The sequence below is a fragment of the Jatropha curcas genome, chromosome 3 (genome assembly GCF_041381405.1).
Source record: "Jatropha curcas cultivar XTBG-Jc1 chromosome 3, XTBG_Jcur_1.0, whole genome shotgun sequence".
Taxonomy (NCBI): domain Eukaryota; kingdom Viridiplantae; phylum Streptophyta; class Magnoliopsida; order Malpighiales; family Euphorbiaceae; genus Jatropha; species Jatropha curcas.
The window spans coordinates 23,606,248-23,627,935 of NC_143153.1; the positions used below are offsets into that span (position 1 = coordinate 23,606,248).

Consider the following 21,688-nt stretch of genomic DNA (forward strand, 5'->3'; position numbering starts at 1 on the left):
ACAAGTCTCTATAAACAAATACACTTCTGTTTTCTCTCTTCTACACCTTTATATCAGATTGAAATCTGTATCAACTTGGATAAAACTCCATATTTGACTCTCCTATATCCCTTTACAAACTCTTAACTGTTTCCTCAAAGTTTTATAATTGTAAGGTACAACTGACAATTGTATTCTCCAATATTTGAGGAAGATCCATCCACAAAAGGTAGCTGAATTTGTAAGGTATTTTTGATTTAATTTATAAAATTTTTTTATTATGATTCATTGCACGAGCTATCATTATTTAGTTGATTTTTTTTTTTCAATTCTTTAACTTTGGTTGGAACTTGATTGAGTTCATATTCTTTTATTATATTCCTGTGATACTCCATCTTTGAAGATTTTTTTATTATCTTTTACTGATCATTGCATTCATTGCTCCAAATTTTGCTTTTGTATTTGTATATAGATGTGTGTTTAACAATTGCTAAAGTGTCCATTTTTGTAAAACGAGTGGGCTGCATTTGTCAAATTGTTCATATTGCATTCTTTTGCAGGCGAATTGCTTCAGGTTATTATTAAGTAATGCTTTCTTTTTTCTGTTGCAAAATTATTTTTTTAAAAGAAAATTCATATTTGCGAGTTTCGGAATAATTAGTCATGAGGTTGCTGAAGTTTTTATTTATATAGTCTCTATAGGTTCCCATTTTGCATTAACAATGAGGGTTCTTAATCCCATTTTATTCAATTGATCCACTTCTATTATAGTGTAAAATTAATTGATTTTGACTTAAAGTAGCAATCATACTAATAGTGATATCTAATCAGTTGCTTGCTGATCTCGGACAGTTGTTTTCTTTGTTGTTCAGTTAGCATGGTAAACTTTTGTGGCTTCGGTTTTTATTGAAGGAAAGGTAACTTTGTCCTTTTGGTGGTTCACCGTCTTCATCCATTGTGTATAGAGGTGGTGGTGGGTTGTCTTTCTATGGTTTGGGAGTGGGGAGAGAGATAAGGTGTTGTCTCTTGAGAATGAGATGTTCAGTGTAAAAGTTAGAGCTAAGAAATATTTTAGTTAAATGAATTACTACCTTTTGATTTTGTGGATGTTATAAGCCAATTTGGGTTTACTAAAAGCTCGTTAAAAAAGTATGCTTTACTTTAAAGAGACTCATCATTTCCAGCATTGCTCATCAACACAACAACATTATGGGTTTGTGGGCAAATTGTTTGGCTCTTAAATTTCTATTGCTCCATTATATTGTTTAAAACTTAGGGCCTGATTAAATAGGTGAAGTTTTGAAATGAAGAAAGTTATGAATTTGAAATTATGTTATTTTATATTTTTTGCTTGAAACACAATTCAAATCCATTTTCATTTAAAATGAAAATCTATCCAAATGACCCCTTACCTGCTTGCATTAGTTTGAATTGCATACCCATTAGTTTCAATTGGAAGTCAGTCCTATATCTGTGAACCTCATGATGAAGTTACATCGTGAATTCTTACGATTTTTATATTTCATAATGTATCTAGTAAAATTCAAATGTGTTTTGTATATTTTCTTTGGTTATGTGACTAGGTAAAGTGTGTTAGGATACCGGCAATAAAATTACGAGAATAATTACGGCAGCGGAAAAATAAAAATGGGACACACAGAGATTTACGTGGTTCACCCTCAACTGTTTAGGGCTACGTTCACGGGACCAACTCCGAATAATTCTTCTACTATTACAAAATAATAGGCTTACAATGAGAGTAATACAAAATAGTGGCACTCACAAGTGTTTCCCAAAAACACCCTAATAATCTTAACTATTTTCTAAACCCTTAGTTTTAAGAACCCTTCTTAAAACTAATAACTCTCAAATATTCTTCACAGATTAATTGTTATATCTGTGGCTCTCTAATGTCTCTCACTTATTGTTGGTACACTGAACTGCGAAGCATCCTCTCCTATTTATAGGAGAGGGAATGAGAGATAATGTGACACGGCTCTCCAGTTAGGCAGAAGGTTGGTTGCCAACCTTCTGCCAAACTTTTAAATAACACGTTTCTTTCCTTCTTTTTTTTTTTTATCACGTGGGTGGGCACCGCCACGCCACTAACAAATATTCACACTACTAACAAATATGTGGGTCCCACTTGAGTGAGCACACCACTACCAACAAAGTGATCCATAAAGAGGTTCATATGATGTTTGATAATTGAAATATTTGAGAACCTTCTGGTGCTGGTGGCTGAACACCATCAAAATCGTCTTCTGGTTCATTTTGATGAGGAACTTCTGGATTTTCTAACTCTGGCTCTTGTTCCTGTGGAACATTTTCTTCATCTCCAACTTGTCTTTGTTCTGTTGTTGGAGGAACTATCTGCACATCTGCTGCATCATCTTCAGATCTATCGACAGCTTGCTTCTGAGTCTTTTCAATATCTTCAATAGTCTGATTTTCAACAAATACAACATCTCTACTTCTTATCATCTTTTTCTGGATTGGATCAAAAAAATCTATAGCCAAATTGATCTTGACCATAGCCAATGAATACACATTGTCGAGTCTTGACATCAAGCTTAGACCTCTCATCCTTAGGAATATGTACAAATGCTTTGCAACCAAACACCCGCAAGTGATCATAGGAAACATCCTTTCCTGACCATACTCGTTCTGGAGTATCATACTGAAGAGGAACACAAGGTGAACAATTTATAAGATGAACTGCTGTAAGAAGAGCTTCACCCCAAAATCTTTTAGGCAACTTTGCATGTGAGAGTAAACATCTGACTCTCTCCATCAAAGTTCTGTTCATCCTCTCAGCCAAACCATTCAATTGCGGCGTCTTGGGAGGTGTTGTTTGATGTCGAATACCATGCTCTTTGCAGAAAGCATCAAATGGCCCAGTGTATTCTCCACCATTATCTGTTCTGATGCACTTCAGCTTCTTTCCTGTCTGTCTCTCAACCAAGTTTAGAAATTGTTTAAAAACATCTAAAACTTGATCTTTAGACTTCAAAGTGTACACCCAGGTCTTCCTAGAATGGTCATCGATAAATGTTACGAAGTATCGATTTCCACCATATGACATCGTCAATGGTCCACATAGATCTGAATGTACCAGATCTAACACATTCTTCGTTCTGGAAGGCTGAGAAATCTTGAAGGCTACTCTATTCTGCTTTCCTGCCATACAATCAGAACATTTCTCTAAATGGACTTTATCCAATCCAGATAGCATGTTGTTTTTGACCAGAGTTGTCATTCCTTTCTCACTCATGTGGCCTAACCGTTTATGCCACAATTCAATTGTACTGTCATCCTCTGTTACATTAAAAGCATCTCGGGAGAGCTTCGCATGCATCACGTACAGCTTTGGATCTTTCTTTCCATTTGCTATCACCATGGAACCTTTTGTGAGCTTCCACTGCCCATTTCTGAAGGTGCTACAGAAATTTTCATCATCAAGTCTGCCAACCGAGACTAAATTAGAATGCATGTCTAGTACATGCACGACATCTTTTAAAATTAATCTCGAACCATTTTCTGTCTCCAGGCAGATGTCTCCCTTACCGACGACTTTCAACAGTTTGCCGTCTGCTATCTTGACCACACCCAAATTTTCTGGTGTGTAAGATGGAAAATTCTCTCTCCGGGATGTTGCATGAAGTGTAGCCCCACTATCAATTACCCAACTGGTCTCTTGGGTTGCAAGATTGATAGTGTCTTCAATGAACAGTTGGAACTCAGCAATGACATTAGCTTCATCATCACTGCTCTCTTCTTTCTTTGCTTTGCCTTTGATCTTCTCTTGATCACTTTTGAACTTTCGGCAATACCTTTTAATGTGCCCCTTCTTCCCACAATGATGGGACACAATATTGGCAAATTTATTTGATTTACCTCTGCTCTTATCTCTTGTATTTGAACTTCTAGATTGGCTCCTCCCTCTGGGCTGGTTATTTCTTTTAGCATCTACTAAAAGAATGTCTGGCTGAGATGAAGAAGGATTCTGTGCTTTGCGTCTCATTTCTTCATTCAGAACAGCATTTTTAACAAATTCCCAGCTAACTCCACTATGTGGTGTAGAGTTTGTTATTGATATCTTCAAAGTCTCCTAAGACTCTGGTAAGGAGGCAAGCACCATAAGGCCGAGGATTTTATCATCAAATTTTATGCCCATATTTGACAGCTGGTGAATAGTCGCCTGCATCTCACTCAAGTGATCTGCTACAGAAGTACCTTCTTGGTATTTGAAATTCATCAGCTTTGTCAAATAAAATAATTGGTTGTTGCCGGATTTTGAGGCATACAGCTGTTCAAGCTTGTCCCATAATGTTCTGGCGTGAGTCTCGTTACAGATGTGGTTGTACACATTATCATCGACAAATTGTCGAATATAACCACAAACTTGTTCATGCTCGAAAGCCCATTCTTCATCAGTCTTGTCTTCCGGTTTGCTTGAACCAAACACGGGCAAATGCATTTTGGTTACCATAAGGAGATCTCTCATTTTATTTCTCCATATATGGTAATTTGCGCCATTTAGACTGATCATTTTGCTCGTTCTAGCTTCCATGACTTTTAAGTGAATAGTAACCGTATATGTGAATAGTAATAGTATACGAAAATAGTAACTGTATACGTAAATAGTACTATACGTAAATAGTACCTGTATGCATGAATAGTACTATACGTGAATAGTGCTGGGCTTAACAGTGACGGGCTCTGTGACATCCTACACCGAGTCGAGTCTTAGCATAGAGTTGAGTAGTCGAGTTGATTCGAGTTGAACCAAACCCGGTTGGGGTAGAATGGGATTTTAAGTGGACTTATTTGAGTGAGAGAAAAAGATCAATCACATGGGTGAGGAGTGATTTGCATTAAAAGATTGAGCTTGGGTATTAAGTTGTAGCCTGTTTACAATTGGGGTACCATTTAGAACTTTTACACACAAATCCTTTGATTTTTGATGGCCTACCCGTAATACACATTTTCACTTTCCCATTTTCATGTTTATCTTCATCTTCTTCCTTTCCTCTTCCACCTTCTTTTCAATTTTCATGGTAGTTAAGCCTTAACTTCAATTTCTCTTTTATCCAAGTAAGTAAACCTTTTTGAAGTTCATAATTGAATCATTTGGTGCTATTGTTTTAGAATTCATAAGAATCCTTAATTATAGGTGAAGGGAGTTCAAGGAGTGTAGAGAAAAGAAGCTAGAGAGGAGCTCAAGCTTTTGGAGTAAAGGTTTGATATCTCTTGTTATTTTTCATTTTCTTTGCATGAGATTTGTGTGGTGTGTTGCTATTGAGACAATCTTGCTTTATGTTGAGTGGGAGGACTGGTATTGGTGAGAAAACAGGGGAAAACAGGGGAAGTATTGAATAAATGAAGTGAATATTGAGTTTATGTTGAAACAGGTTTTGCTGGAAATTTTACCAGTAACGTCATCTTGATTTTGACCCCATTTATTGATGGAATTAGGAAGTGTCATAGAAGAGTTATTTGTTCCTCTATGTGTTAGCTTTACATGGGTTTTTGAATCATCCAAATTGGAGTTGTATATTGAGAGATATGACCAAAAGAGTACAGACAGTGCAGGCTGGAAGCGCATGCGCGAATTGCATGATGAGTTCGCGTTGCCTTCTCGCGCTCGCGAATTTGACCTACGCGCTCGCGACTTTCACCTGAAACTCTCTGACTCTCATTTGGCACATCTCGCGCTCGCGACTGTGAAGTGCGCGCTCGCGTACTTGGCCCTTGGCCTGTAAGCGCTCGCGACCTTCATCGCGCGCTCGCGAATTTAGCCTGAGAACTTACTGTCTCTCATTTGGCACTTCTCGCGCTCGCGACTTTCAAGTACGCGGTCGCGACTTGTGCCCGATAACTCACTGTCTCTCATCTAGTGCATTACGCGCTCGCGACCTTGCAAGGCGCGCTCGCGACTTGTGTTTTCATGCATTTTTGGACTTCTTTTTCAATGCAATTGTATTTCTTTGCTTCACTTATATGCCTCTAGTCATTTTAACATTAGAACATGTATCAAAACAACATGCAAGCATGCAAATGATGTGAAATCAAATATACATTATGAATTATGAAGTTATGAATTATTCTTGTGATGTTGTGTTATATTATTGACATACCAACATTATGCTCCATTGAGGTTAGGTAGAAACCATGTAGATAAGGCTATGTCGCGACATTGGATAGCAGATCTGCGCCCCATACAGTTTGGTACTCCGGCTACAGGCCGTTGAGTGGATATGATTATATATCGGCCATAGCAGCCAAGCATACAGTATTCATCCAGTTTCATACAGTTTTTCTTATCACTTCGGTTTCACTATAACCTTATGGAGCCATACAGATATCTTGACATAACATTTCATAAATTATACAGTATTACAAACAGTACAAAAGATAATCAAGGTAATGAAGGTATCATACCATGTGTGCTTATATGTGCCATATGTGTTTACATGCTTATTTCTATCTATGTATGTGCTTGATTGTTTCTTTATCTGTTGAGATATCCACTGAGCTTTATTGCTCAGCGAGTTACCTGTTTAACTCGCAGGTTTTGAGATTGGACAGTAAAGAGTCAGCTTACAACTGCTGCAGTTCATCTGTAGAAGACTCAGTCTTCAGGGTAGCTACTCATACGGATGTGTATTTTTGTTTATTCCTTTTATGGCATGTGCAGGGCACTCAGTTGGGCCCATTTCATTTTGTAAACTAGTATCATGTTTTGTAAATATAAAGTACATTATTTTTGTATACAGTATCAGCATGCTATTATATTCAATATACTTTATGATTTCAGCATGTCAGACCATACAGTCAACCAGTTTGTAGCGTCTCGGTCCGGTTCATTCGGGTTTACGGGTGGACCGGGAAGGGGTGTTACAGGCTCAGCAACAGTGACGTCAATAGTAACTATTCACCATCAACTGCGAGTTACTATTTTACTATTCATCATTAAGTCGATTTTGCAACGTCTTTCCGAGCGGACTGCACCGACGGACTCGTCGTAATTTTCTCGTCTTCGTAGTATATTTATTTTCAAAATATATCCACGGATCCGGTACCGCTATCTGACCGGCTGAACCAGGCTCTGATACCACTTGTTAGGATACCGGCAATAAAATTACGAGAATAATTACGGCAGCGGAAAAATAAAAATGGGACACACAGAGATTTACGTGGTTCACCCTCAACTGTTTAGGGCTACGTCTACGGGACCAACTCCGAATAATTCTTCTACTATTACAAAATAATAGGCTTACAATGAGAGTAATACAAAATAGTGGCACTCACAAGTGTTTCCCAAAAACACCCTAATAATCTTCACTATTTTCTAAACCCTTAGTTTTAAGAACCCTTCTTAAAACTAATAACTCTTAAATATTCTTCACAGATTAATTGTTATATCTGTGGCTCTCTAATGTCTCTCACTTATTGTTGGTACACTGAACTGCGAAGCATCCTCTCCTATTTATAGGAGAGGGAATGAGAGATAATGTGACACGGCTCTCCAGTTAGGCAGAAGGTTGGTTGCCAACCTTCTGCCAAACTTTTAAATAACACGTTTCTTTCCTTTTTTTTTTTTTTATCACGTGGGTGGGCACCGCCACGCCACTAACAAATATTCACACTACTAACAAATATGTGGGTCCCACTTGAGTGGGCACACCACTACCAACAAAGTGATCCATAAAGAGGTTCATATGATGTTTGATAATTGAAATTATACTTTGGACCTGTATGTGTGTTTATGGAAACACATTGAATTGATATGTATTGTGTTAATTCACCATTCAGTCACTTACGGAGATAAAACATATTGTAATCTAAGAGATTTTTGGACTTTGGTATTTCAAAATTTTTTATTAATATTAAATAGTTTATTAATAATAATATTAATTTAATTGGTCAATTTTTTTCATGTTAGAAATATAATTTTTAATAACTTTAAGTTTTTCGTCGATGGCAAGTATAATACAAAATAATAATATCAATCAAGATGAAGTTATTGAAATTAGCCAGGTAGACGCAATCTGGTCTAAAAAGTCGGAAGATTATTTTACATTATTAATGGAGGAGGAAGTAGTAATATAAAAATAACTAATTTTACTAAGAAAGGTTGGAAAACAATTTTGGAAGGATTGATCGAAAAAACTGGAAAGCAATATACTCATGTCCAATTAAAAAATAAATTCAATGCTCTTAGAACCCGATGGAAGAATTTCAATAAACGTCTCAAAGAAACATGAATTGGATACAATTCATTAACATGTCAAATTAGTGCTACTGATGATGTATGACAAAAGTTAATTCAAGTATTAATGTAAATCATTTTCACTATTTTGATTTTTTTGGAGTTGCTTGTGATTGAATTATAATGAGTGCTTTTAATAATTTTCTCTAATTTAGGTTAATAAGCATGCTAGGAGTTTTAAGAAGAAATGATGTAAGGAATATGAAAAATTACGTGAGATTTGTAGTGATACTACTGCTACTGGAGCTTATGCTTATGCCTCTACAAAAAGCCCTTTTATTAGTGAGGATGAAAGAAGTAATGGTAAAACTTCCGATGATTCAAATGACAAAGGAGATGATGCTCCTAAAAGTAAGAAAGGGAAATATGTTGTTAGCTCAAACAATCATCGCAGATCAAGAGAGCAATTTTAAAATGCAAAGAGTCAGGCCTTGACTATAATGGTTGAAAATTCTAAGAAGTTAGAAATAATAGAGAAAAAAAAAAGTTTAGAAACTTCGTTCGCATCAAATGAAAATAGTGATAATAATAGGCAACATTAAGAGTTTATATTAAATTGCCTAAATATGCTTAACACTCTTGAAGGAATAGACAGATTATCTTATACAAAAGCAGCTAAACGTATACATGATAATCCCCTATGGAGAACCATGTTTTTAGCTATGCCAGAGGAAAGGAAAAAAGATTGGATTCTTAATATTTAAATTTGGCCATGATTTTAGCCATGTTTGATTAATTTTTGTTAATTTTTTGCAGTTTTAAATTAAGAAATTTAAAAGTTATAATAATATGAGACATTTATTGTGATTTGGTTTTCTTATGATTAGTATTAATAACATCATGGCTTTATAAAAAGTAATCTTAATTTGTTTACATTTCAACATTCCGAAATATACATATATTATTTTACATTTTTTTTGTTTGGTTTGATTATTAAAGAGTTAAAATATGGAACTAGAGGAATTTTTTTCAGATTTTGACGTAGAGGAAGAGTAATTGCTAATTATTTATTTAAATCAAGAGTACAACCACTTGTGCCAAAAGAAACATCGACAATAAAGAATATTAGAATTAAAAGGTCATGGGCGTGCTGTAGAAGTATTAAGTGGCCATTCCAAAATATGCTTTGAGTTATTTCAAATGGACCAACGTATTTTTATCAATTTATATAAGGAGTTAAAAGGAAGAGGAAAATTGAAAGATTCTAAATTTCTTTCAGCTCAAGAACAACTAGCTATATTTCTTGGTGGTCAAAATGCACAACATCAATTTATGGGAGATAGCTTTCAACACTCCATACAAACAATGTGCAAACATTTAAAAAAAGTCTTATATGCTATATATTCTCTGGCAAAACATCTAATTGTTCCTCCACCCTTTGGAGATACTCCTCCAGATATAAAATACAATAGAATATATTATCCATTTTTTAAGGTACAATCTCTTCAAAAGTCTTTTTTATTTATTAAGAAATAGATCTATAATTTTATTTTCTTATCAATATTGTTTATTTTAATACAAGATTGTGTGGGAGCGATTAAAGGTACGGATATTTCTGCTCGTGTCCCAACTAATCAGCAAATTTCGAACTATGGTAAAAAAGTTGAGCTAACTCAAAATATTCTATGTGCTTGCTCATTTGATATGCATTTTACTTTTGTCATGACTGGTTGGGAAGGAACAGCGAATGATGCAAGAGTTTTCCTGAAAACCATTACTAAGCCAGAAAGCAAATTTCTTATTCCACCACGGGATAAATATTATTTATTAGATTTTGGATATACTAATCTACCTAGTTTTCTTTCACCATATCTGGAGAATGTTATCACTTATATAATTATAGAGATAGACGAAATCCACAAGGTCAAAAGAATTATTTAATTAGATACATTCGTCTTTGCATAATGTCATTGAACGTTGTTTCGAAGTATTAAAAGCATGTTTTTCCATTCTTAGAGACATTACTCCATATCATTTCAAGAAACAAAAATACATTGTCCTTGCTTGTTGTGTTATTCATAATTATATAAGAATGCAAGGCAATTTAGATACTCTATTTGTAGAATATGCAAATGATAGCATGGTGATAGAAGATGACCAAGCAATTGAAGCATGTGAAATTGTTAATATCGGTCTGAGCCAATTTCATCAAATGAATAGCTTTTGTAATCAAATAGCTCAACATTTGTGGTAAAATTATAATCATTAATTATTATTTTTTTGTATGTATAGAATAATTCATTTCCTTTTGGACATGATTTCTTGTTTAAATAAAAAAATGATGCTATAATTGTATTCTCCTTTTCATCTCTTTTATGTATATGTATGTATATTCATTTTGAATATAAAATATGTTATAAACATATAAAAAACAAAGCTCATAAAAAAATCAAAAATCAAAAACTTTTTTTTTTTTGTTTTTTAAAACTAAAAAACAAAAAATGTTAACAAATGAGGCGTTAGCTTTTCCATCATTTTCTCACCAATCAAACACATATTTATAACCAAAATTACCATCTCCAAAATTTGACCAAGTGAACATATCATTAGCTAAACAAGATTAAGCAAAACAAGAATCTAATTACACGGATGTCAAAATTAATTTGCCAAAATTTTCGATAACTTAGTTTTTGCATTATTTTCTCACCAACCGAACACACATTTAGAACCAAAACTATCATCCCCAAAATTTAACCTAGTGAACACATCATTAACGAAATCCACCACTACTACAGATCAAAAAATCAAAATGATAAAAGATTGAGAGATACTTCAACAGCTAGGCACTCAATAACAGTAGCCAAGTAAACAAGAGCTCCGAATCCAATCCGCTGGGCATACCTTCCCATCTTCAAGTACAACCCTATTCTCCCCACGAGAAACTAAAGACCGACTTTGATTGACCTAGAAGTATACTTCTTCTTTGGACCTTTGCCTTTCCTCCCATCAGCTCTCCCTTTTTTACTTTTGCTCCGAAATCCATCTCCGCCAAAATTTATATTCACATCAATCTTATATGAAATTTAATTTCAACATTATAAAAATCTAAATAGTATAAGATAAAAATTATAATCAATGTTTAATATTAAAAAATAAAAATGAGTATAAATAACAAGTTACAGTAAGCAATGACATAAAAAAAATTAAACGCGTGCAAATAACGAGCATAGTCAATGTGCAATGCATGTCATAAGAAGACTAGTAGACTCCAGTTATCCAAATAATAAACAAATAAAATAAATACTAAATTAATTAAAATTATAAATATCTCACTAAAAAATTATAAATATCTCTTCAACTATCCAAATTTGCCCTTTGAAGAAGGATTTGAGAAAGATTTATGTGACATCTCGACTCGACAAAGCAATCTTAAGAGGGTAGGTAGAGCAAAGCTCCTGGCTAGCTTCTAAGATAGCAGGTTAGCTATGGATAGTGGAATGTGGGGCACAAGAATAAATCAGATCATATATTAAAAAGGAGGAAACTAATCATCGAAGGTGCCTTTTGGTGAAATGACTTGGAGAGTTTGAAGAAATATAGGGTCAAGCGTGCTCGCTTAACGGAAATCTAAAATGGATGACTACTTGGGAAGATTTCCATTTCACCTAAGGGACAAACCCGTGCGAGTCTTGTTAGTTCAGTATGGGATAGAATTGGCAATTCCTCTTATGGTTGGAGTCATGCGCGACAATTTGGATCTTGAATAATTTTTTAAAATCACGAAAAACACAAACAAAAATAAAATCAGTTGCAAGTTCTAATATTTAAATTAGTTTAATAATAGTTTTTAAAGAAAATAAAAGGTAATTTACCTTTTTCAAACTTTGCAAGTTCTTCAATTTGCTCTTCAATTTTAATAGTGGATGTAGGATTTCTCAACCAATCTTGGCAACAAATGAAGAATCCAGTTATTCTATGAGTCAAAGAACTCGTAAGTAAATTTAATGTTCTTCTACCAAAGCTGAAAGCAGACTCAAATACTATGGTAGAGCATTGGATAATCAAAAATCTCTAGTTACTTTGTCCAGAGTAGGATACCGCATTGCATTTCCCTTTCACCACAATAACAAATTGAAAGTCATTATAAAACTCTTAAAAGGTTGGTCCCTTCAAGTACTTATCCAACTATGACTCAACACTCAAATTATTTTCTTTCTCCAATTTTAAAAAATACTCATCAATCTCTACATCATTTGCATTGAACTCCTTATTCTTACCTTGGCTTTCCATATAAAAACTTTCACAAACATTTTGTTCTTTCCCATACTCAGATATCAACAATTTTAAATTTTTAAGCACCCTTTCAATTTATATGTTGCAATTTCACCAAAAAATCCTTGATACTTGACCTTTAAGTACCTCAACTTATATTGAGGGTGCAATACTACATGTATAAATCACATTACGTTCATTTTATCCAATTGACCCCAATATTTCTCAAATTTTTCTTTCATTTGCTTTGCCATTTTTGCAAGTCCTGCATCATCACTAACCAAAGAATTTTGCAACTCTTTAATACAGTGCAAGTTTCAGGGAAAAACATATTTGCAGTGGAGTATAATGATCCAGACAACACATCATAAAAATCTTTCCAAAAATCTAGTCAAGTTTTGAACATTATCTCAATCATTATCCAAAGGTAAAGAATCATCGAATTCATTTCTATAGGTGAAATCTAGTAATTCAAGTCTTTCAAATACTTTCTTAAAATGCAAAGCGGTCTCTAAATTAAATAAGTTGAGTTCCACCTTGTTTCACAATCCAAAATTACACAACCCTTATACTCTGCTTGGACACCTTCTTGACAGTTTTTAAAGTTGTCTAATCTCTGTGGGCTACTCCTCACATATTTATAAATAGCTCTTATTTTATTAATTGAAGGCATAACAATTTTCATACCACTTTTAACTACAAGGTGTAAAATATGTGCAACGCATCTTCTATGAAAAGTCTCACCATCTAGCACAAAAGAATTTTTTTGCTTAAGGGTTCTTTTCAATTGTGTAACACATGTCATTACTACTTGCATTGTCAACAGTAATACACATAACCTTATTAAACTCTCATTCATTCATGTAAAAGTCTATAACATTACCTAAATTCACACATCTATATCTCTTTACTGAACAAAAGTTTAATATGCATTCTCCAAATATTGTCAATAATATGACCTCTGAAATACAAATAAGTGATATTTTGACTACTAGTCCAAGTATCAGTAGTAAATACTTTTTTCGATTATGGATCAAATTTTAAATCTGCTTGTTTCCCATCATTTAGATTTGGTGAAGATGATTTTCTAATATTTTGAGGTTTTCTCCATTTTTAATTTTGGATCCGCATCTAGATTTGCGTGTTTACCATCATTCTTATATGGGTAAGTTGGTCAAGCAATCATCTATTATTGATGTATAAAAATCATTTTTTCATACACAATTCTTCGAACGTCATGGATGCAAGTCTAAATCTGTATGTTTCTAATCATTCAGATCTTGTAATATTTTTTAGATTTTTTCTCCATATCTCATTTTTAGATTCGTGTCCAAATTTGTCTATATCTCATCTCCCAGATATTGACGTGTAAAGATATATAGACATCTAAGCAGAAAATAGATTGATGTCAGAACCTTTTTGTCGAAGAAAACCTATTGAATGGTTTATGTTGGCTATTAATTGCGATGCTGGATTTTTTATGCATCTTTATTATTACCTGTCCTTCTAAAAGCTTCAATATAAATACAATTTTTTTTTAATTCGAAATATTATTTGTGATCTTTTTAATTCCAGATCTATTATAATAATTATACATGTAATAAACCAACCTAATCAATAGTTGGAATGTTTATTTTTGCTAGAATCAAAGAGAAACGTATAAATGTATTTATTTTCGCTCTTTTTCAATAGTGTTTGTTATTAGGTTCCACATCTATAAAAAACAATACTCGACCGTGGTTTGTACTTATCTAACTTTGCACGCTAAGAAAAAAGAAGAGATGTTCGCAATTACTACCACAAGAAAGCCGCCCCCTACCCTATCTCTAAAAGGGCCGTCACTTCGTTCGTACCTTCTTGGCTTAGGCTTCCAACTGAACGCCTTGTATGAATCTTGAGTCATCAAAGCCTTTCTGACTCGGCTTGGCCCGGTCGTGAGTCCGTTTATAGTCGCGACTGTTGTCACAATCAACAAGGTTGAAACTTCTAAGAAAAAACTTCGAATTGGAAGGGCGATCCTCCCCATGAACTAACCGTACCCCAAACCGACACAGGTGAACAAGTAGAGTATACTAGGGCGCTTTTGAGTATCCACTCTAGATTCACATTGGAGTCTTAATGTGTCATATTTTCTCTATTTAGATAATTGTTGTCTACTCAAAAATGAATGGAAGGGCATGCAAAATAGTTGTCCAAGTTGACGATAGCACCACTGGACGAATGATATGTACTTATCTATTACGTTCCTACAGTTTCCCATAAACCTCAATCATATTATTAGCTAAAATGTTATTGCTCTTACTAAGGAACGTTTCTAGATGAGGTCATCAATTTTAAAGCTAAGCAATTTTGTCCTTTTTTTATTATAACTGGTTCTATTGTTGCACTAATTTGCTATTAATGTTATACCAAATGGATAAATATACCCTTGTACTTTATAGGAAAATCTTGTGGCATCCTAAACTTTGCAAGTAACCTATTATGCCCCTAAAGTTACGAATTTTGCTAATATTATATTCGTCTCTATACTAATAATGACATTTTTTAGTGTTTTTGGTATTTATTTGAAAGACATTCACTTAATATGTGGTTAGTATAATCTTTAAAACAATATTTTTCATATTTTTCAACTATCTAATAAGTGTTTAATTGATATAATTTTAGAAGTTTGAGTATTCAATGAAATAATTTTTGTAAGTTAAAGTATTTAATTGATACAATTTTATAAATTGAAATGTTCAATAGGCCAAAATAAAAATTGAGGGTGCCACAACATTTGTTACGTAAAGTACAAGGATGAATTTATGTATTAGACCATAAATGTTTTAAATGGAAATTGTTTGACTTAAAAATTTATTGCTTTTACTTTGAAACGGCATGTTATTCCCTCCATCGCGTTACTATCAATTATTTTCGCTATAGATTAGAGGAACTATATTATTCCTAATTGGCATTATTTTTAAATGATTTAAAAGGAAAATTTATTTTAAATTGGGCATATGACAGAAATTGAATTATTCTATTGTCTCTTTCAAATGACATGATAGTTAGATTATTTTGCTACTAGTCATGAGCCCGCATGACTTGCAGGTTGTGAAATATTGTTATTAAATTTGATGGGAAAATTTTATGAAGGATGTTAGATTTTTATGTCACTTGAATAATTCATTTAGGTAATTTCATTGAATAATGAAATGTAGAATTAATTTGTGTATATTTTAACTTTATAAAATATTTTTGATTTTAGATCCAATTGACATGTAATGTGAATTTTAGAATTTTAAATAAAAGTTTGTAATATTTTTAACTGCAATGCAAGTTATAATATCACTATTTAATAACTATTATTTAACAAAATGTATTAAATTTGTGACAAAATTATAAATATAAAAAATATTAATTAAATTAAAAATGTAAAAAAAAATAATGCCAAGTCCGCACATTAAATCTCTAATTTTATGTTGTGTCAACTTCCAAGTTTCTGTTTTTATATGTTTATATATAGATAGATTGTGATGTTTTTAATGTTATAATTGGGAATTGTATTAATAATAAAATGATGTTGCTTTTTACAGAGAAATCTTTGAATTACTATTGTTTTATTCTAAGTCATAAATTGGCATGGTGTTTTCAAGTTGTGTGACGTTATGAATCACAAGAACCTACATTCCTCTAATTTGAATTAACTTACAAAATTGCAGGAGTTGCTTGTAAGGTTTTCTTAGCGTCACTACCGCTTGCTGCCTTCCAGAATTACTATCAAGGTTTCTTGTCATACTGGGGAGTGATCAATAAAACCTGTTGGCCCTTGGAAGAGGACTCTCGAAGATGTTTGACAACTTTCGTGTGAGGGACAGATATGATATTGTCCTAGAAATTGAAAACACAACCACCATGAAGGCTTTGATTTTTTTTAAGTCTGGGACCTTAATTGATGAGCGTGCACTGAGGTGGGCTAATCCACCTGCTCAACTAGAGTCATGTGAGAAAAATGAATTTGGCTTGATTTGTGCTGCTAATAATCCTAAATCTTCATCACTTGATCATGTTATTGTCCTCATCACAGTAATAAGATAATACCTAAGCAATTTCCCCTGTCAAACATCTCTTCTCACCGAAGCAGAAAACTCCCAGGACAACTTCTGAATTTTCATCACCTGCATCAAATTTTGTCCAGTCTCGTTCCATCCAAAAAATGAGTATGTAGTTTGATTTTTTGTATATCACATAAAATAAATCCTAAAAATTATTTTAAATTATTTTTTAAAAAAAGTTATTTTGAACAAAACTATTTTCTAATCGGCTACTCTAATATTTTTTTTTTCCTTTTAATAAAGTTTGAAACCCTAAAGAGTAAAAACTCAAACAGACACTAAAAGAAAAACGATAGCAAATGGGAAGCAAGTTCCATTATTTTTCTTTGTTTCAACTTTTTATTTATTTGTTTTGGTTGTCAACTCGGATTCAGACATTCAATCAATATGATAGTTGTCAACTCGGATGGATATTAGACATTTGGTGCAATATAAATCTAAGAGCGTGAACTGAAAAAGAAAATATCAAACACATACCAGTATGAAACATATATGCATATTTCTATCCTAGAAAAATAGAAAACCTTATAATTTCTATATCACTGACATGCATATGAATTAACGCATAACATCCATATTTATGAACTATATACATTATCAAGGACAAAGATGAATAAGAAGAAAAAAAAAATCAACACAAAAATAGCCATTTTCATTTTGCTTGGAGCCTTGTAGATCTAAATAGCATTGTCTGTTCAACTCCTCCATTAAGAATCAACTCAGTTCAAATTCCAATTGAACTACAATATCTATCATGTGATCATTTTTTTTAATTTGTTTACTTTTGGATATTTTGGTAAAATTGCTTGGTCTTGTAAGAAATGAGTAGTTAAATTTTCTAGTTGAAAATAATATAGAAATCCATAGAGAAATTGAAAATTACACTTACATGTTCTCTTTCATCTTCTCTAATGGCATGTGGCAATTCCTTTATTTTTTTTTATAGTGAACTTCACTCAGAAAAGACAATTAAAACTGATTTTAATAGTTAAGTACAAAGAGTGGAGCTAGTCTATTGTCTATATATTATGTTGTTAACTAAATTCTTTTTTTAGGTTATTATTTTCTTTTCCAAGTGATAATAATTTTTATTAATTTGTTTTTTTAGGTTGGCTGAAAAAAAGTCGAATAATATTAATATTATTGTTTTTTATAATTTTATATTTAATGCTAATGCCTTTATATGTACTTAGTTTTATTAGTTAAATAGTTTTATGTTATGGTTTATTTTTTAATATTAAAATTTATGATCTTGTATATTAGAATTGAAAAATGTTAAAGAGAAAGGACCGCAATGATACACCTCTTCCTAATAATACATTCAAAGCTCTAAATTTTTCTAGTAATCTAGGAAATATGACAACGCCACACGATAATATGAGCTCACCACTAGAAAGCCAACAGACAACACCAACATCTCTTGATAATGCATTTCATGATGAAGGTACCATTGATATTCTTCATCGTCCTGCTAGTGTAAGTAATAATTTGAAGTCTGCAGTTTGGGGTCATTTTAAAAAAGTTTATGATGATTTTGGTGTTGAAATGTGTAAAGCAATATGTTTATGGTATGAAAAGAGTTGTTGTGCCTCATCAAAACATGATTTAACTGGGTTATGGAAGCATTTAAGTGCACTTGTAAGAAGTTTAAATATGAATAACAATTGTTAGAAAAGACTAGAGGTGGCCATATGCATCAGGGCAAACGAAATTGCACTTAATGAGCAAGGGTGAGGGGGATGGAAATAAATTAAGTTATTGGAAGTTTGACCAATTAGTTGCGAGGAGAGCTATGGTTAGAATGGTAATAAAAGATGAGTTGCCCTTTAAATCTGTAAAGAGAGAAGGGTTTAAAGAGTTTTGCCAAGAAATGCAACTTGAATTTCAAATACCTTCTAGTGGACAGTAGCTAGAGATATTTATCAAATTTTCTATGAATAGAAAAAGGAATTACATGCACTTTAAGATTCTTTGACCAACACACCCAAATCTGAATGATGGTGAACACACATATCTGGACTTAGGTGCAAACCCGAGAGGTCGAAAATAATGCATAATCCATAGATTTTTCTATATTCAATGACAGAAGATTGCAAGATCAGCTTCTCCAGGCTAAATGACAGTAAACACATATATCTGAACTGTGATCCAAAGGTCAAAGTGGGGAAAAAATAAAGCAAAAGAGAAAACCATATATATGTAAACGATAAACATATGCAATTCATAAGTGTAGCAAGTAAGGTTGGCATTACGTGACGCCAGGAGTATTCAAGCGGACACGCTTTTATATCCAATCAGCGCATCAATACCCAGATTTGCGTTTTATCATGCTATAATCAGGGTCGAAGGCTTTTATATCATTTAAAGAATTGCTGGCTCATTGGACTAGTGATTGTTAAATGACCATATGACATTCTTTTGATGCTTACAGATAACTAATTTCTAAAGATACGTAAGAGTTTTCACGCAACAATTTTCATCTCATGCTGCTACACCCATGATAACATTCGTGAACACGCATAGGAGTATGTGATTTTTAAAATCATTTTAAGTGTTAAATTAATTGTTCATTTTGTTAGCCTCCTTTGTTGAAAACAAAAATTAAAAAAAAAAATTTTGCTCAATCCCACATCGGGGAGAAGAGCATATGGTTGGTGGTGGATTGGCTATAAAAAGAAGTCAAGGTTTAGGTTTCTAAATACACCAAAACACACTAAAAACACTTGAATGTGTTTTATATTAGAGATTTAGAGCAAGTTTTTTGGAGTATAAAATATTTGGGGTGTTTTTTGAGGGTGTCGGGTATAAAAATATTTTGTAATTGTGGTTGTAACAATTTTCCACATAGTGAATATTTTTCTTGGTTGTCGTTTGGCAACGACCGTGGTTTTTCTCCACTTGGGGAGTTTTCCACGTTAAACTATGGTGTTATTTATTCTCTTTAATTTCTCAGTCATTATTTTATTTTCTCATTTGTTCCTGCTTGAAGCCAATCCGAAGGGCGGGAGAATAGCGATTTTCCCAACACATTTAGTAAAGGAGCACACGATAGGTTAATGGTACCTAGCATTTCTAATGCTCAAGGCTTGTAATGCTTAAGGTTCCAATTACTTTTTTAATTTATCATTTAACTCTTGATTAAGACATTGACTTGGATATTGTATAAATATTATCCATTAAATTGTAATGGTATGACCTTATATAAATTTCTAACTCTATTAAATTCTATTGATTTATTCTTATTATTAGGTAAAACATCCTATATTTCTAAGATTGCAACCTCTCCCCTCATGCCTCTCTACCACAAAGTTATTATCAATTTGGTGAATGTTATTTAAAGAGAAAGGCTGCCCCTTACTGTGCAGTCCACAATATTATTCGGGTCCGTTGGCCTCCAATGTATCAAAAAAAAAAAAAAAAAAACAAACCTCTCCCCTCATCAACCATCGTCTAAAAAATTGCAACAATCAAGATGCAATGACCGGTCGAATCTGTAGGTGTGCAGAGCATTGCTAGGTTAGGACCTCGTGGACGAAAATGAACCCAGGAAGAAGCCCCATTCATACTGATGAATGCTTTGATTTTATATTAAATCCTATTGTAATCCTCAAATTAATTATATATTGTAAGCCTAGATAAAATGAAATTGTATTAATGTTAAGATTAATTCAAGTTAAACTTAAACAGTTAACTAAATACAATAAGTTATAAATTAGAAGTCACAAAATATTAGTATGTCTCGATATTCATAATTAGATAGTATATATTAAAATAAAGAATAAATAAATCATATGTAGTATGAATTTTGGCTGAAATAATTATGAAATTAAATTTAAAACAAAAATTAGTTTCATGCAAAAATATCACAAATTTGTCAATACTCATAAGATATATTTTGTATGGTTTGACGAATTAATTTGAAATTTTAAATGAAATAGAGGTGACGTTAGTTGGCATATGTAGGTAAATGGTAAAAACTAGTTATAGATAATAGAAAAAAAATAAAAATAGAGTAATATTAGAAATAAAGGAAAGGATTCTATGTAATTTAATTTTTTAGTTTAAAAAATTATATTTAGAAGGCAGTAGATGTCATGTATATTATATAATTCATCATGAAGTTTAATAACAAGGTAAAGAAAAATTTATAATTATTTATTAAAATATTAAATAATTAAATTTTAAGCAAATGGATTTGATATTAGATATTTATTTATTTATTTATCTTTGAAATTTTTATTTTTTTATAGTTAAACCCCTACAACCTATAAAAGTTAGGCTCTGATACCAGAAAGGAGCTGACTAGAAGTGTGGAGGGACGAAAAAAGAGATATGCTTAGTCTTAATTGTGGAGTAAGAGTAATTGTTAAACTGAAATGGAAAGGAGAATAAAAATTTTTACCCTAGGCCAACACCTCTAGATATACAATATGAAGATAGATTTGCTATTACTCAGGCTAGACATGATAGAGAATCAATTAATGAGTGGAATATAGATGGATTATCAGAGTATCAAATAATAAATATGTTATAAGAAATGATTATGGCCTCTAACTGGAACTGTGGAGGGACAAAGGAAGAGATGTATGCTTAGTTTTAATTGTGGAATAAGAGTAATTGTTAAACTGAAATGGAAAGGATAATAGAGTCTGGGCAAAGTAATATGATATACATAAGTATAAATAATCATAGCAATTAACTAAAGCAAAATAATAATTTAGTTAAAGTAATTTAAATCAAAACAGAGTTAAAACGATAATTGTACAAAAGAAAACTTTATTACTTACAAGACAAGATAGTACAAAGCTTTTGAAAGAGTAGAGGATGGAGATAGTACAAGCACGCTTCTTTTAAAACGTCTGCCTTTCTCATAGCACACTTAGCTATTTATAGAAGAGTAAGGACTTCATTTGATTTAAAGTCCGGGTAGCTATCTTCTAATAGGATAAATCTTATATACAAAAGATGGATAGGCCCAATATAAACAAATAGGGTATGGCTTAATACAGGCAAACAACTTTACATATTTATATAATGACAGGAGGAGCCTGATAAGACAAGCAACTTTACTTGAACATATCTGATTTATATCATAACAATCATCTTCACGGAGTGGTGAGTAATTAGA

The 21,688-nt window shown here is 32.6% G+C and overlaps 1 protein-coding gene across 1 annotated transcript; it reads left to right on the top strand.

Moving 5' to 3' along the window:
- The first annotated feature begins 7,962 nt into the window (after positions 1-7,962).
- On the top strand, positions 7,963-8,958 carry LOC149497751 (uncharacterized). Its single transcript, XM_089719276.1, has 5 exons — positions 7,963-7,969; positions 8,140-8,232; positions 8,307-8,323; positions 8,452-8,605; positions 8,840-8,958. Exons 1-5 carry the CDS (start codon positions 7,963-7,965, stop codon positions 8,956-8,958), a joined length of 390 nt encoding a protein of 129 aa, XP_089575402.1.
- Positions 8,959-21,688: the final 12,730 nt, after the last annotated feature.

Bases quoted from the DNA above. Each gene is read 5' to 3' on its own strand.
- LOC149497751 (XM_089719276.1), top strand. The intron at 8,606-8,839 runs GTAAGAAAGGGA...ACACTCTTGAAG, and splicing joins AGGAGATGATGCTCCTAAAA to GAATAGACAGATTATCTTAT.